Source organism: Neoarius graeffei, chromosome 16 (genome assembly GCF_027579695.1).
Source record: "Neoarius graeffei isolate fNeoGra1 chromosome 16, fNeoGra1.pri, whole genome shotgun sequence".
Lineage (NCBI taxonomy): Eukaryota > Metazoa > Chordata > Actinopteri > Siluriformes > Ariidae > Neoarius > Neoarius graeffei.
This window is the reverse complement of record NC_083584.1, coordinates 52,280,006-52,298,419: the sequence shown is the minus strand read 5'-3', so window position 1 is coordinate 52,298,419 and position 18,414 is coordinate 52,280,006. Positions and strand designations below refer to the sequence as shown.

The 18,414-nt window shown below is 41.4% G+C and overlaps 1 protein-coding gene across 4 annotated transcripts in view; it reads left to right on the top strand.

Moving 5' to 3' along the window:
* zgc:86598 (STKc_CK2_alpha domain-containing protein) overlaps positions 1 to 18,414 on the top strand; it is a 103,723-nt gene that overhangs the window by 57,139 nt on the left and 28,170 nt on the right. For all 4 annotated transcript variants that reach the window (XM_060943160.1, XM_060943159.1, XM_060943158.1 and 1 more), the window contains 3 exons: positions 365 to 448; positions 1,550 to 1,660; positions 6,785 to 6,886. In XM_060943160.1, the coding sequence (XP_060799143.1) occupies positions 365 to 448; positions 1,550 to 1,660; positions 6,785 to 6,886 (297 nt within the window). The remainder of the gene's footprint in view (positions 1 to 364; positions 449 to 1,549; positions 1,661 to 6,784; positions 6,887 to 18,414) is intronic.

Genomic DNA, 18,414 nt, shown 5'->3' with positions numbered 1-18,414 from the left:
GTAGCTTGGCAGTGCTGTAGCTTGAACCCCCAACCTTCTGATCAGTAACCAGGAACCTTAATCACTCAGCTGACACAATGGACTTGAATTGGAAAATTACTTTGTGAGTACTTGGCATCAGTGTTTTGAGTGTTTGGTCAGAGGTTTGAATCTGCAGCTCACTCACAGTGAGACTCATTTTGCTCACTGTGTTCTTGAGCCTGGAAGGTAAATAAATATGTGGAGCATTTGGTCAAATTAAGGACACTTTCTATGTTTCTATGGGTTCCTCCTCTGTAAAATACTTTTGGTCTCTTATTTCACCATTTGTTCATTCAGTTGTATCTTGTCCTTTGAATATCTGAAAACAGTCCTCTCTTCTTAGGCCTTGGACTACTGCCACAGTATGGGAATCATGCACAGAGATGTCAAGCCCCATAACATCATGATTGATCATGAGCACAGAAAGGTATTGACCTTCCCAACTCTGATCCGCATTTGTTACATCACTATGCTTCTTGTCATACCCTAGACTCCTCCTTCAAAGAATGGGGCAGGGTTACTTATCTTCCTGACAATAACATTCACACCCACATCAATGAAAACCGTAGGCAATGCAAAGGGACCAATAAGGTCTCTGAGGAGAAACAATGACATATTAGCCCCTTTTACACAGCCTGTTCAAGGCGGGAATGTTGCACTGTTATGCCACCTCACCGTTCTGTGTGAAAGGTTCAAATACAGAATGGGGGGTCTGTGGTGTTCTGCCTCCGAGCCAGAACTGTTGGTAGCAACAGAGCCAGAATTAACATCTGTCTGTGGCATCTTAGGTCTGCATGCCTTTCTGCCACAAATTGCTTCCCGCTTCTCTTCAGTTTCTCCTCCAACATAATTCTGATTGCACAAATGTTTGAGTGGTATAAATGCTATCAAAAGCACCTCAACACTCAGTTCACCTGCCATTATTATTTCGAAAGCAAAGCCGGTATGCTCAGAGTATTCGTATTTCTAACATGCTGTATGTTATGCATCACTCTAGACACTGACACTCCATTACACATCATGCCTCTGGCAGAGATGCCAACGTACATGATTTGGGTGTAGCAGCTATGGATTTGAAGCACAATTACAGTGCTACGCATAAACCTGAATATAATACGTTTTCAATTGGTTTTGCCTGTGTATTGATCAAATCAACATATTTTAGGCGTTCGGACTGTTCCACATGTCATTGTTTACACTGATTTGGATTATTCCAGGAATTTCCGTATCCTTATGTTAGTTGCGCTGTGATTGGCTGAGAGTTGACCTGATTCATGCTATCGGCCAATCGCAGCGCATGTTAAATGCAGTGGTTAGAAATGCACAGGAGTGATACGCAGTTGTCTTCCTGAAAGCAAGCGGTCTTCATCGGTTATGTTCCAAAACTGAAACTTTTGATTGTCAGCATATTTGGGGGGTTCTTAACAGCAATATTGCGGTATCCGTGTAACAAGGGCTATTGATTTCCAAGCCCTTCATGCTATCTTTCTGTAAGACCCAGACCATAATGCGGTGTTTGGTTTCTCAGCTTCGTCTGATAGACTGGGGCCTGGCTGAATTCTACCACCCAAGTCAGGAGTACAATGTCAGAGTGGCTTCCCGATACTTTAAAGGACCTGAACTGCTTGTTGATTACCAGGTTAGTGTGTTAGGGCTGTTCGAGTCCGGTAAAAATTGCAGTTTACAAAAAGTGCCATTTTCTTATGCAAAAAGTAGAAGTCATTACAGTTAATGTTTTTAAGTACTGTATTTTTCCACAGAACAGCTAGCTGTATTTGTATTTACCCATAGTTGTTTACTTGTTGCTGATGTATAGTTAGTTTATATGATACGAAATATCCTCTATTTTGTGCTCATCTTCATGTAGGAATATAAAGTGTGTTCAGAAAGTATTCAGAACCCTTCACTGGGTTATTTTGTGGGTCAAAATTGGTCTGAGGTGGTGCATACCCAAACCATACACTTGTATTGACATGAATATTAACCTACTGTACCTTTTAAACATATCCAAAATTAACTTACAACTCCATTTCCAAAAAAGTTGGGACACTGTGCAAAATGTACCGAATACAGAATGTGAAGGTTTGTAAATCATTGGAGACCTTATATTTAATTGAAAATGGTACAGAGATAGCATATCAAATGTTGAAACTGAGGAAAAACTTGTGTGCTCATTTTGAAATTTAATGCCAGCAAAAAGTTTGGACAGGGCAACAAAAGACAGGAAAATTTGTGTAATGCTTAAAAAAACCATTGTAGAACATCTCACAACTAAATTAGATAAATTGGCAACAGGTCAGTAACATGATTGGATATAAAAAGAGCATCCCAGCGAGGCGGAGTCTCTCAGAAGTAAAGATGGGGAAGGGTTCACCACTCTTTGAAAGACTGCGTGGGTCAGTAGTGCAGCAATTCTAAGAATAACGTTCCTCAGTGTAAAATTGCAAAGAATTTGGGGATCACATCATCTATGGTACATAATATCATTAAAAGATTCAGAGAATCCAGATAAATCTCTGTATACAAGGAACAAGGCTGAAAAACAGTCACTGGATGCTTGTGATCTTCAGGCCCTCGGGAGACACTGCATTAAAAATGGGCAGGGTTTTGTAGTGGAAATCGCTGAATGGGCTTAGGAACACTTCTGAAAACCATCGTCTGTGAACACCGTTCATCACTGCATCAACAAATTCAAGTTAAAAGTGTATATAAACAATATCCAGAAACCCTGCAGCCTTCTCTGGGCCTGAGCTCATTTACGATGGACTGGGGCAAAGTGGAAAACTGTCCTGTGGTCTGACAAATCGAAATTTGAAATTCTTTTTGGAAATCATGGGCACCCTGTCCTCCAGGCTAAAGAGGAGAGGGGCTATCCGGCTTGTTATCAGCACATGGTTCCAAAGCCAGCATCTGTGATGGTATGAGGGCATTAGTGCACATGGAATGGGTAACTTACATGTCTGGGAAGATGCTGTTAATGCTGAGTGATATATTGTACGTCAAAAGTTTGGACATGCCTACCCATTCACAGGTTTTGTTGTTGTTGTTTTATTTTGGCCATTTTCTACATTGTAGAACAATACTGAAGACATCAGACATATGAAATTATGTGGTCAGCAAAGAAGTGTTAAAAGTTTCATGTTTTAGATTCTTCTAAGTAGTCACCATTTACCTTGACAGCTTTGCACTCTGTTGGCATTATCTTAACTTCTGAAGGCAAACAGTAAATAATAATAAAAATGCAGTAATTCGACAACTGTAGTAATCCATATTATGTCAAGAACAGCTCAACTAAGTAAAGAGAAACGACATCCATCATTACTTTAAGACAGTCTTTTTTAAATTATGTATTAATAATTATAATAATAATAATAATAATAATAATAATAATAAAGAAAAACATCTTTTTCAGGGAAGGTTGTGCTTATTTCAACAAGACAATGTCAAGCTGAATTCTGCACATATTACAATTGCATGACGCCACAGTAAAAGAGTCCAGGTGCTAAACTGCCTGTCTGCAATCCAGACTTGTCTCCCATTGAAAACATTTGGTGCAAAATACAACAAAGGAGCCCCCAAAATATGGAGCAATTGAAATTCTAGATCAAGCATCATTTCGCTTTCAAAACTACAGCACTTTATCTCCTCAGTTCACAACCATATACAGAGGTGATGCAACAGTGATACACGCCCCTGTCCCAACTTTTTTGAAACATTGCTGGCATCAAATTTCAAAATGAGCGCATATTTTTCAAAGAACTTTTTTTTTTTGTATTTTTATTTTCTCAGTTTCAAAATTTGATGTGTATGTGGTGCAGGAGCTTTTTCAGTCTTGTGTATGTCGTGAGGGAGCTTTATTCTGGAGCTTTATTAAATTTAACACTTTGTGTTAGATTTAATTTAAAATGAACTGGACCATAAATCTGCCTGCAATAATTTAAAATGACAAAACAAATTTTTGTAAATTGTGGCAAATTTATTAAATCACTGAATTGTCTCGTTTAGATAAATATACAAGTATATACAGTTGTGGTCAGAAGTTTACATACAGTGATATGTCATGGCAATATTTGGGCTTTCAGTAATTTCTTTGAACTGTTCTTTTTCTGTGGCAGAATGATTGTACAGCATACATTTTTAATTTAAAAAAAAACACTAGAATTTGGCATGTTCTCCCCGTGTCTGCGTGGGTTTCCTCCGGGTGCTCCGGTTTCCCCCACAATCCAAAAACATGCGGGTTAGGTTAACTGGTGACTCTAAATTGACCGTAGGTGTGAATGTGAGTGTGAATGGTTGTGTGTGTCTATGTGTCGGCCCTGTGATGACCTGGCGACTTGTCCAGGGTGTACCCCGCCTTTCGCCCGTAGTCAGCTGGGATAGGCTCCAGCTTGCCTGCAACCCTGTAGAACAGGATAAAGTGGCTAGAGATGATGAGATGAGACTAGAATTTGGTGCACAAGTTTTAATTTTCTTTGGGTTTTCTGAAATCAACACAGGGTCAAAATTATACATACAGGGTCAAAAGTTTACTTATGCTCATTTAGATTATTAATTCAGAGGTGCTGAAACTTCCAAAATGTCTTTTATCTTGCCAAGGCCAAGGTCTCTTAACTTCCTGTTAGTGATCATGATTTACTACAGCTGGTAGCTTCTGGTAGCTTCATAAAAAGGGTTTGTTTACAGCACTCACTGGATTGACCAACACACAATACAATGGGAAAGTCTAAGGAGCTCAGTGCAGATCTGAGAAAGAGGATCGCAGATGTACACAACTCCGGAATGCCTCTTGGAGCCATTTCTAAACAACTGCAAATTCCAAGATCAGTTCAAGCAATTGTATGCAAGTTATTGTGAGGTGTAGTCACTTTGCCAAGCCACTTTGCTTCAAGAAAACCCAAACTGTCACCCTCAGCTGAAAGGAAATTGGTTTGGATGGTCAGGAACAACCTGGTAACCACCATGGCACAGCCCTGCCATGAAGTGGAAGCTGATGGATCACTGTCTACAGTTCAGATCACCATGGACTAAGAGGCTGCTATCCCCTGCTCCAAAATTGACACCTTCAAGCTTAACTAAAGTTTGAAGCTGACCACACGGACAAAGAAAAAGCCTTCTGGAGGATAACTGTATGGTCAGATGAGACAAAGATTGAGTTGTTTGGCCACAATGACCACCATGTACAGAGGGACACTGTACCAGCTGGTGGTGGTGGTAGGATCATCATGCTCTGGGGCTGTTTTGCTGCCAGTGGAACTGGTTCATTGCACAAAGTGGATGGAATAATGAAGAAGGAGGACTATCTCAGAATTCTTCAGCATAAACCATCAGAAACTTGAACACGACTTGGGAGTTACAACAGGACAATGAACCCAAACACGCATCAGAGCTGGTTGTGGAGGATAAAGCAGGCTAGTATTAAGCTTAAAACAAGTCCTGACTTCAACCCTATTGAAAATATATGGACCGTGCTTATAAGTCGAGTCCATGCCAAGAAAAAAAAAATGTAATTGAACTCTATCAATTCTAGCATGAAGAGTCGTGAAATATCCAACCAGAACTCTGCCAGAATAGATAGATAGACAACCTTTGTCATTCAGTATGCAACAAGTGTACACAGAACGAAATTTTGTTGCAATTTGGCTCAGCACAGAATTAAATATAAAAGTATATTAAAATATACAGCAGCAAAAATATTATAAAGTGCAATAGTACAAAGTGACCTGTGGAATTAGGAATTGTTCAAGTATAAATGGAAGTTAGAGTTCAGTTTGATTTAGGATTTGGAGTTCAGCACTCTAATGACCTGGGGGAAAAGCTATGACAGAACCTTGTGGTCCTGCACCGAATGCTGTGGAACCTCTTTCCAGAGGCCAGGAAGCTTGTTCATGGTAAACAAAAACCTTTGGTCAAGGTGAATCTTGCGAAGAGACATTTTACCCAAATATTAGGTGTGCTGTATGTATATTTTTGACCTTGTATGTATAATTTTGACCCTGTGTTGATTTCAGAAAATGCAAAGAAAATTCAAACTTGTACACCAAATTCTATTCTTTTTAATTAAAGATGTATGTCGTACATTCTGCCACAAAAAAAGAACAGTTCAAAGAAATTACTGAAAGCCCAAATATTGCCATTCATGTCACTGTATGTAAACTTTTGACCACAACTGTAAGTCAGACCCTTTATTCAGTACTTTACAGAAGCGCCTTTGGCAGCAAATACATCTTCAAGTTAAATGTAAATAGTTATCCATCCACAAGTTGTCATTATCTCATCAGCTAAAAGAACTTCACAACTGGTTAATGCAAACACATTCCACAACTCTGATTAACCAGATGACTATTATTCACCAACCTCCCACCAAATTAAAGAACAAATAAATGCTCTACCTCTTCAGCAGCAAAAAAAAAAAAAAATCATCACTTCTTATTACTTATTTACTATACTGACAGTCTCATACTCTCCTTGTTATTGCATTTCTCTATTGATTGCCTGCCTGTGATAGTGGAGATTAGTTTCTTTTGTGACTGGGAGGTTTGATGCATCTGAGCCGGCACATGATGTGCGCACACATTTCAGCTCAGCAACAACATATTAAAGAGTATTTTATAGTCATCTGAATTAATCTTGTGGGTTTTTTTTGTTCTTTTGATTTTTTTTACATAAAATATTTGTAGCTTTAATGATGGATGTGCCTGTCAGAAAAAAATCATTTGATGGGCCAAAATTCATATTACATGACTCTATTCTTGTGATTTGTCAGATGTATGACTACAGCTTAGATATGTGGAGTTTAGGCTGCATGTTGGCCAGTATGATTTTCAGGAAAGAACCATTCTTCCATGGACATGACAATTACGATCAGGTGAGTGGTATACATGTAGTTTAAATGCACACACTGACAGTTTAATCCCAAAAAAACCCTGATGCTGAAGTGTGTAACATGAATAAACTCAATTAAAAGCAAGTATGTCAAAGTGGCAAAAATTATCTGTAGATTATATTTTTATAGCCTCTGATAAGTTTAAAAGCTTGCTGTCTCACTGAAAATTGGTGAGACTGCCAGGTTTGTTAATGATTCAGAAAATTGTAATGAACATCCTTTAAAGCTGCTACTTTTTCTTATTATTTTCATTCCTATTCTCATTTTTAGCTCATCCGGCCGTAGGCCAGGCCGGGTGAGCTTATGTGATCGTTCGTCGTCGTCCATCCACAGTTTACAAAAATCGCTACTCCTCCTACAGGATTGATCAGATTTAAATCAAACTTGCATTCAATGTTCCCCAAGTGGGTCTGCATAAAAGTTGTCAAGATGGTGGCGCCACCTGTCATGTTTACGATTTTATGGGCATATGAAATTTTTGGGTGACTCGGCACATTAAACACTACTCTTCAAAAACTGCTGGGAGTGTTTTCACTGAAACTCACCCAGAATACTCTAAAGACATATTCCAACAAGAATTGTTCACCAGGTGGTGCTACCTGCCATGGATGCAACTACACAGGGATCATATGCAATTTCACAAAAATCACTACTTCTCCCACAGGATTGATCAGATTTCAAGCTCACACACAGCAGTGGCCAGTATGAGCTACAGCCTCACTGAAGCTATTTTTATTCATAATAGGATGTAGTATAATATTGTCTGGAATAATGTGATGCATAGGAGATACAGTGCAACCCAGAACCACCAGATTTGATGTCCTCAGCATGAAAATGGCTTTGTATTCTTGACCATACTACTTTCTCTGACAGTCCAGATGCTGACCTTTGTCCCTTGGTTATTTTAATTTTGGTAGGGTGTTAGGTTTTGTCAGCTTTGCAATTTTGTTGAACAGGGTTAGTAGGTTCTCTCAGTAGTACAGTTGTTTGTTTGATTGTGTCCATGCGAAATGGTGTGAGCTGGTGCTCGTGCGAGTTTTAATTTCATAAACACAGCAAGCCTGTGGAGAAATGGAGTACAGCACTTCAGAGCAAGGGGAGTAGTACCAACGAAGAATAATCAAGGACATGCATGAGAACAGGCATGTGCTTAATTTAGCTGCAGTGTTTTCATTTTCAGTCAGAACACATGCACACGCTGGTCACTTTAGTGGAGAAAAAAATGGGACATGCAGCTTGTCTTGTTTAATGCGCTGGAAAATAAACCAAGTTTGTGCTCTGTGTGTGTGCATGCATGTCTGCCTGCAGAAGACAGCACTGTACGCCACCATTTGCGTAAGGGTCATTAGTCCCACCCTGGCTGTTAGTGACTTGGGTGGTGCAGGACTCTGGTGGCCAATTCACATGTGAAAATTATTCCTAATGCTCCCTGAACCACTCTTTCACTATTTGAGCCTTATTTTATGCCCATGCCGTCAGGGAAGAAAAAATACATTGATGTGAACCTGGTCATTCAGTACATTCAGGTCATCAGCTGGCTTCATTTTATTGCCCCTTAACGTTGCAGAGCCTTGACATGACCAACTGAATCAACCCCAGATCATAACACTGCCTCCAGAGGCTTGTACAGTGGCTACTATGCTTCCCTTCTTACCCTGATACACCCATCACTCAGGAATAGGGTCAGTCTGGACTGATCAAACCACATGACCTTTTTCCATTGCTCCAAGATCCAATCTTTATGCTCCCTGACACATTGAAGCCTCTTCTCCTGATTAGTCTCACTAACAAGTGGTTTTCTTCTGGACACACAGCTGTGAGCGTGGAAATGCTCTTTCACTAATAAAAACTACAGTGTCTTGCAAAAGTATTCATCCCCCTTGGTGTTTGTCCTGTGTTGTTGTATTACAAGATGGAATTAAAATGGATTGGGGGGGGGGCTTAGCACCATTTACACAACATGCCTACCAATTCAAAGGTGTAAACTGTTTGTTTTATTGTGACACAAAAAATAATTAAGGTTTAAAAAACAAACAAGCAACAAAAAAACAGAAATCTGGAGTGTGCATGTGACGAAAAGGGGTGAATACCTATGCACACTCCAGATTTCTTTGTTTGTTTTGTTTTTTTTTCCCCCAAGCACAATAAAATTCATCCTCTGCATTTAACCCATCTGAAGCAGTGAACACGTGTGAACACACGTGCGCACGCACCCAGAGCAGTGGACAGCCATACTACAGTGCCCAGGGAGCAGTTAGGGGTTAGGTAACTTGCTTGAGGGCACTTCAGCCCAAGGCCACCCTATGTTAACCTAACTGCATGTCTTTGAACTGAGGGAAACTGGAGCACTCGGAGGAATCCCACACAGAAAGGCCCCCCTCCCCCGTCGGCCACTGGGCTCAAACCCAGAACCTTCTTGCTGTGAGGCAACAGTGCTAACCACTACACCACCGTGCTGCCCAAAATGGAAAGAGTATGGCACCACTTCAAACTTGACAAGAGAAGGCCATTCACCAAAACTCACAGACCGGGCAAGGAGGGCATTAATCAGAGATGCAAAAAAGACATCAAAGATAACACTGAAGGAGCTGCAAAGATCCACAGCGGAGATGGGAGTGTCTGTCCGTAGGACCACTTTATGCCATACACACCACAGAGTGGGGCTTTATGGAAGAGTGGCCAGAAAAAAGCCACTGCTTAAGGAAAAAAAAAACATTTGGAGTTTGCCCAACAACTTGTGGCAGACTCCCCAAACACATGGAAGATTTTCTGGTCAGATGAGACTAAAATTGATCTTTTTGGTCATCATGGGAAATCCCATGTGTGGCACAACCCCAACCCCCTGAGAACACCATTCCTGCAGTGAAGCATGGTGGTGGCAGCATCATGCTGTGGGGATATTTTATATCTGCAGGGACAGGGAAGCTGGTCAGGACTGAAGGAAAGATGGATGACTCTAAATGCAGGGCAATTGTGAAGGAAAACCTGTTTGAGTCAGCCAGAGGTTTGAGACTGGGATGAAAGTTCATGTTCCAGCAGGACAATGACCCTGAACATACTGCTAAAGCTATACTGGAGTGGTTTAACCCTCTGGGCTTGAGAGCTTTGCTGACAAAGCTTGGCGGGTTTTGAATGAATAGGTTATGTATTGAGAGAAATATCGTTTTTTTAATCATACAGGCATAATAAACATATTGACAAACTTTATACTTTACACTTTCCTATATTGCCCACTGCCAAACAATATTATAGTTTTTAAATTATCTAAATTAGATGAAACATAAAATTTGTCACCTTCCTCAGTCACATCAGCGTTGTTGTGCAGAGCGCACACACATTCATAAAAGACTATTCACATGGTAACGGAATGATAATCACTTTCACTCTTTCCGCTTTGATTGGTTTCTCTCAGGAACACCCACCGTAAACAGAATAAAATTTGTCAGGCATAGTTCAGGCTATTTGGAGGTAAAACTTGTTGCGAGATGGCATGAGGTTTTCTACGCTTTGGATGATTCAGTACAGCGAATCAATTCATGATTCAGTTCTTGATTCGGGACAGCGATTTGGTTCAGTCTTGAGAACTGCGACACTGATGATGAATTGGTGCCCTTTGAACTGTGTTGGGATGTGAAAACATTACCTTACCCATTGTGACTTGACCTGATGGAATTAAGAGTTAATCTGTTGGGATTAAGAGATGGCAGTGGGAGGGGTTTTCATTCTCTTCATTGAATGAATGTAATTTTTTTTACCCTTCTTATTGAATACCCCTCCCACTGCCAACCCTTTATCCCAAAACAATAGGACATACGTTTTTTGATAGCCAGTAACTTGTCCAAATCAGTGGAGCAGATTTAAGTTTTTGTGCTTGATCCATTCCTAAGACTGAACAGAATCACTTCAAGTGACCAAAACGGTTTGACAGAATGGGTAAGGTCATGTTTTTTTCACATATTCCAACACCGTTCTAAAACTGCTTTGTACAACATCTTCATTTGTCTGTTTTTTTTTTTAAAGTACAATCATGACTTACATACTGCAGAGAGCTTATTGTTGCTGAACTTGTGCTGAATACAAAAAAAGTCATATGACTTTAAAAATACTGCTTAGATTTGTTGAAATTGATAAAATCGTTTGCCAGAAGATACCCTCAGACCCCAGAGGGTTAAGGGGAAACATTTAAATGTCTTGGAATGGTCTAATCAAAGCCCAGACCTCAATCCAATTGAGAATCTGTGGCATAACTTGAAGATTGTTGTACAACCCCGATTCCAAAAAAGTTGGGACAAAGTACAAATTGTAAATAAAAACGGAATGCAATGATGTGGAAGTTTCAAAATTCCATGTTTTATTCAGAATAGAACGGAGGTTTTCAACCGGTGGTCCGCGGCCCCCTGGTGGTCCGTGGCGGTACTGCTGGTGGTCCGTGACTTGCTATCCAGTTTAACTACTAAAAATACTTTTTAGAATAATTTCATTTTATTTTATTTTTCTAATCGTTTCAGTTGATTTTGGTATCAGAATGAATAATAAATATCATGCAAATATTGAAAAAAAAACAAGATGGGAGATTCAACCTTATCCTTGTTGCACCAATCAGGTCGATCTGTACTTCACCTATGGTAACGTGAACGTCATATCAAAACTCGTCCTTCGTGCGCGAATGAACTAGCTTGCAAAAGCAACTAGCAAGGCTATATAATTCAGTTTAGTTTGACAAATATTCACTTTTTTGTGAAGTTAAATTTTGAACGGTATGCTGTAAAGCTGAGGTAGCTGTACAAGTGAAGCTAGCTTGTCAGCATGGATCGCTATTTGGTGAGGAAAGGGAGCAATGCCACCACAGAGAACACCTCTAATGCTGCGAGCTGTTCAGGAAAAGATACAGATGAAACGGTGAAACATAGGGAAAGACGAAAAAGGAAATACAATGAAGCTTACATCAAATACAGATTTACAGTAACAGACAAAGCTGGAGAGGAGGTACCGCTGTGTTTTGTGTGCTCAACAGTACTTTCAAATGAAGCCATGAAGCCTTCAAAACTACTGTGGCATTTAGAGACGCATCACAGTTCATTGATTGGCAAGCCTATCGAGTTAATGCAGCAGATGTTGCGTGATTTCAAAGGACAGCAGACTCTCATGAGAAAGAGTGCTAAAGTTAGTGAAAATGCACTGAAAGCATCATATCAGGTGGCCCTCAGAGTTGCACAATGCAAGAAACCCCATACCATTGCAGAGCAGCTAGTTTTGCCAGCAGCTATGGACATGTGTAAAATCATGATAAACGAAGAATCTGCAAACAAATTAAAAACTATTCCATTGTCAGACAGTACAATTGGATGAAGAATCGAGGAAATGGCCACTAACGTGAAAGAGCAGCTAATAGAGAAACTTAGAACAGTGCAAGGATTTTCGATTCAAATAGACGAGACAACAGACATTACCAATGATGCGCAGCTACTGACATTTGTGCGATACGAGGATAATGGTGCTATGTGCGAAGAATTTCTTTTTTGCAAACCACTTCCAGGGCGAACTACAGGTGCAGAGATATTTAAAGCCCTTGACGATTTTTTCAAAGATCACAATATTTTGTGGCAGAAGTGTGTGGCATTATGTAGCGATGGGGCCAGAGCGATGAGTGGTAGCCAGACTGGATTGCTTGGGCACATAAGAAAAGTAGCACTGGGAATACTTTGGACTCACTGCCAGGGCCGGATTATGGGGGGGTCTGGACCCCGGGGCCAGGAGTTCGCAAAGCCCCCCCACCCACCCACCCACCCACACACACACACCCACACACACACACACACACACACACACACACGCACACATAAAGGCTACTGAGGTCGCAAACTAGCAGAGGGCAACATGTGAATGAAGTAAATAAAGTGACGTGAACATACTGTATGTTAAGAACATTAAGGCATACATGTCTGTGAAGATTCTCAGTCATCCAGGTCATGGTAAACTGTGGGTGGTAAAAGAGAGCAACTGGACTTGCTTGAAGATTCTTGAAGACGTTTCACCTCTCATCCGAAAGGCTTCTTCAGTTCTGTCTGACTGGTAGGGAGCATCAGGTATTTATCCTCTCATGGATGAAAAGCTCATCTAAGGTGTCATTGAGTCATCCTGTTGGTGTGGGTCAACTGGGGGCTGGTTGTGAACGGCCTCGAGAGTCGTTAGGATTAGGGATCGACCAATATGTTTTTTTCAGGGCCGATACCGATTATTATGGAATTGGGATGCCGATAACCGATATGTGCAACCGATAAATGTAAACATTATAATTCACATGAAATTAAACATAGCACACACTGACACAGACCTTCATATCCATGAAATGTATGTTTAATTGTAAAATTGAACATGAAATTTTGTGCAGGGAGATGCCAGCAGCATTTGTACAATAAAGTCAAACATTAGTTAGAATAAAATGAGAAAATAATAAAATAAATATTCACCAATTAAAAAAATCACTCTCTACTATATTACAGCTCACCATTTTCAGTGGAAAATAAATGAAAATACACTCTGGATTCTTTTACACTAAGAACTAAGTAAGACTTACCAACTTCAAGTAGTTTTTAAATAACAAATCAAGTGTAGGGAGCTGCCTGCAGCATTTTTTAAAAAGTAAAATCAAACAAAGTCAGCTATAACTCCCTATTATGTAACAACAAGTAACCATCTACATTCTAATGCTTTTAATGCCCAAGCCTAATATTCCCAATTTAGGAGGATTATATTGTAGTGAAGGAAGCACAGTTGCTCTGCATGTTAAAAGGAGCAGCTGCTCCTTTAAGAGTCTGTTCAGAAAACGGAAGTCGGAGTGAGGGGGCGGCTTGAAACAGTTCACAGCGGTTAGCTACGCGTGTTGATTGGCTATTGAGGTATTTCACCTGACGTCACAGGGTCACGTGACGCCCCGGTGTCCACCATTTTGGACGGCAAGCTAGCTAATGTCAACAACAGTAGCTAGTATGTTACTGTAGCAATATTTACGTTCAGTCATTTGGATGACTGTTAAAACCTTTCAGTCTCAAGTTTTTCCTTTACTGGATTTACTAGTTTACTGAGCTAGCGCGCGATGGCTCCCGGCTTGGCCGGCGAGCGCGCGATGGCTCCCGGCTTGGCCGGCGAGCGCGCGATGGCTCCCGGCTTGGCCGGAGAGCGCGCGATGGCTCCCGGCTTGGCCGGAGAGCGCGCGATGGCTCCCGACTTGGCCGGAGAGCGCGCGATGGCTCCCGGCTTGGCCGGCGAGCGCGCGATGGCTCCCGGCTTGGCCGGCGAGCGCGCGATGGCTCCCGGCTTGGCCGAGCGCGCTAGCTCAGTAAACTAGTAAATCCAGTAAAGGAAAAACTTGAGACTGAAAGGTTTTAACAGTCATCCAAATGACTGAACGTAAATATTGCTACAGTAACATACCAGCTACGATGTTGTTGACATTAGCTAGTGCTAACAGCTAGTTGCTAATACACTGCTACAACTACACCGACCCTAATAATACAGTTCTTAGTCATTGCCTGGTAACAGCAAATTTATAACGGGCCATGTCTCAACAGACTAAGAAGTTATTTCAATGACATAACATTTTGTTTATCCTGAGGACCGAAAGTAAATGAAAATGTGAACAAACCTTAGCTGTAATCAGATGACGACCCACTGATGTAGGCATGTTACCCAGCCTGACACAAAGTATTTGTAGGCATCCAAACTCGTATACGCTTTCAGATCAATACCTGTGTATGGCGATGGGTTTTTAACGACATAGGTATACAGATCATGTGGGCCGAAGTCAGGTAAAGACGAGGGCTTCGTGTACTTCCGTACGTCAGTGAACAATCCTGGTGGAAGCAGGTAAACGTCGTTCTCTAAGCCTGCTAACCTCAATTTTTGCAAATACCTCTCCCTCTGCTCGCCCTGTAAATGCCCTACATCACTGGATAGTGAAGGTGTTTTCTGCATCTCGCTCCTTTTTCTTTTATGTTTTTCGTTTGTCGCCTTCCTCGCATTCAAACTGATTCGAGCCGTGCCGTCCAAAATGGCAGCATCACATGACTTGGTCACGTGAGTGAAATACCTCAATATCGCTTGTGCCAAACAAATCAGATGTTGTGGTGGGCGGGACCGTGTTCTTGAACTCAGAGAGGCGAGTGCAGGAAAGGACGTGCAGGGACAGTCGCGTTAGGAACGAAATGGCTGCAAAAAGGCATGTTATCAGCATATCGGTGGAAATTATGGCCGATACCGATAACCCTAAAAATGCAGAATATCGGCCCGATATATCGGCCAGGCCGATTATCGGTCGACCCCTAGTTAGGATGATCAATGGATTGCCCGTTAGGGTGATCAATGGAATGCTGATTCTCTCTGTCCTCCTGTGAGTCACTGAAAACAGCTGGGTTTTGGTGTGCATTCAGTTATCTGGGAAGTGTGCCAAGGACTGCATTGTAGGTAGCTGATAAATGATCAATGATTGTGATGTACACATTAGACAAGACAGAAGCCTGAGCATCGAGGTCTACCGGAAACCCCCACACACAGACTAGTACCTACTCTTTGACTCTCACCACCCACTGGAACACAAATTGGGGGTCATTAGGACCTTGCAACATAAAGCTCAGAATATCCCTACAACAATGGAGGGAAAAGAGAAGGAGCAGAATCACATCAAGAAAGCACTTCAGAACTGTGGGTATCCCAACTGGTCTTTCCTCAAGAGCAGAAAAAGGAACAGAACAGACAAGGAGGATAACCGGAACAAACGCAAGAACATTGTCATTCCCTACATTTCTGGTCTATCTGAGAAACTCAGGAGGATCTTCTACAAACACAACATTCCGGTACATTTCAGACCCAGCAACACTTTGAAGCAGAAACTGGTCCACCCTAAGGACAGAATACCCAGACACAAACAGGACAACATAGTGTATGCCATTCAGTGCAGTGAGGAATGCATGGACTCGTATATTGGGGAGACAAAGCAACCGCTTCACAGGCGCATGACTCAACACAGGAGAGCCAGTTCCTCAGGCCAGGACTCTGCTGTCTACCTTCATCTTAACAACAAAGGACACTCATTTCAGGATTGCAACGTACGCATTTTAGCCAGAGAGGATCGTTGGTATGAGCAAGGAGTTAAAGAAGCCATTTTTGTCAACCTGGAACGGCCATCACTGAACAGAGGTGGGGGTCTAAGGCCCTGTCCACACGGCAACGGATTCAGGTGACTCCGATACAATTGCTTATCGTTTAGGCCTGGCGTCCACACGGCACCGGTGTTTTGGGTGCCCAAAACGCAATCTTTTTGAGAACGGGTTCCAGAGTGGAAAGATCTGGCAACGTTGCCGTTGTGAAGTCGTCTGGATGAGTAGAACGGATTTGTTTACGATGACGTCACAACCACATGACTGTGAGTGCTTCACGCCGGGTAGAAGTGTAACGAATATCACCAGGATATCACCAGGAAAAAGCCTTACAGAGTACTAGTGAGAGTGAAACACGAGCTTGGATATTATTATTATTATTATGTTCAGTGTTAGTTCACAGTAGTAATGCAAGAAGCAGAATAGTGACAGTAATAGTGAAGCAAAAACATGCAATTGTACAAACACTGCAGCTCTACAGCAAAATATTCATTTATGAAATTGTCTGATTCTTAACACCAGTAGTGCCAATGATCTTCTCATTGCGATGCGATGCGAGTTGTCAACAAATCCTATAACTTGGTTCATGAAACGCGCTTACAAAATATTTTCACTGTGAATATTTATTGTGTAATGGTGCAAAGTGTGAGAGAGAGAGAGAGAGACACTCTGCCCTTAGGGCAGAGTCAATCCCGCCAGCAAAAATAGGGAAAAAAAAGGAGCGATCTCACCTCTTCAGATGTGGGTTTAAGTCCGATAATACATTCCTCAAAAAGGGCGTAGAGGAGCAAATTAATCCATCAACGTGTAGCATTCAATTTATTCCGGACCATTAAAGACGCCGCTTTCCGCGTAGAATCATACGTCATCCTCGCCGCCATATTGGATAGGTCAAAGCAGAGAATAAAGATTCATGTGCTGCCTTTAACTGTACCAACAGGTTTACCGTCCAAACGAGATCACATGGGATTACCTTTCACAGGTGAGAAACAACAAATTAATCCATCAACGTGTATCATTCAATTTATTCCGGACCATTAAAGACGCCGCCTTCCGCGTAGAATCATACGTCATCCTCGCCGCCATTTTGGAGAGGTCAAAGCGGAGAATAAAGATTAGCTGCGTTTAACTGTACCAACAGGTTTGCCGTCCAAACGAGATCACATGGGATTACCTTTCACAGGTGAGACTGGAAAAATACTTTTCATTGTATTTGGTCATTATAATGTAATTTTACGAACAGATTTTCCTGACTTTGTGGCTAATATGAAGTCTCGCACATAATAGTTTATGCGCATGCGTCCTTACTTCTTCTATTGTTCTGGTGTCTCTGAAGGGACCGTCTTACAGCGCCCCTAGAGGTGTGGCATGTGTATTGCATTGTTTTCAGCAAGCGTTGCATTGCCATATGGACCTGATATTTTACTGATTGTTGCCCATTTGGACGCGATATATTTTTAAATAACATCTCGTTGCCGTCCACACGACAACGGCAACGAGATGTTATTTAAAAATATATCGCGTCCAAATGGGCAACAATCAGTAAAATATCAGGTCTATATGGCAACGCAACGCTTGCTGAAAATGATGCAATACACATGCCACACCTCTAGGGGCGCTGTAAGACGGTCCCTTCAGAGACACCAGAACAATAGAAGAAGTAAGGACGCATGCGCATAAACTATTATGCGCGAGACTTCATATTAGCCACAAAGTCAGGAAAATCTGTTCGTAAAATTACATTATAATGACCAAATACAATGAAAAGTATTTTTCCAGTCTCACCTGTGAAAGGTAATCCCATGTGATCTCGTTTGGATGGCAAACCTGTTGGTACAGTTAAACGCAGCTAATCTTTATTCTCCACTTTGACCTCTCCAAAATGGCGGCGAGGATGACGTATGATTCTACGCGGAAGGCGGCGTCTTTAATGGTCCGGAATAAATTGAATGATACACGTTGATGGATTAATTTGTTGTTTCTCACCTGTGAAAGGTAATCCCATATGATCTCATTTGGACGGTAAACCTGTTGGTACAGTTAAACGCAGCACATGAATCTTTATTCTCCTCTTTGACCTATCCAATATGGCGGCGAGGATGATGTATGATTCTACGTGGAAGGCGGCGTCTTTAATGGTCCGGAATAAATTGAATGATACACGTTGATGGATTAATTTCTTCTACGCCCTTTTTGAAGAATGTATTGTCGGACTTAAACCCACATCTGAAGAGGTGAGATCGCTCCTTTTTTTTTCCCTATTTTTGCTGGCGGGATTGACTCTGCCCTAAGGGCAGAGTCTCTCTCTCTCACTTTGCACCATTACACAATAAATATTCACAGTGAAAATATTTT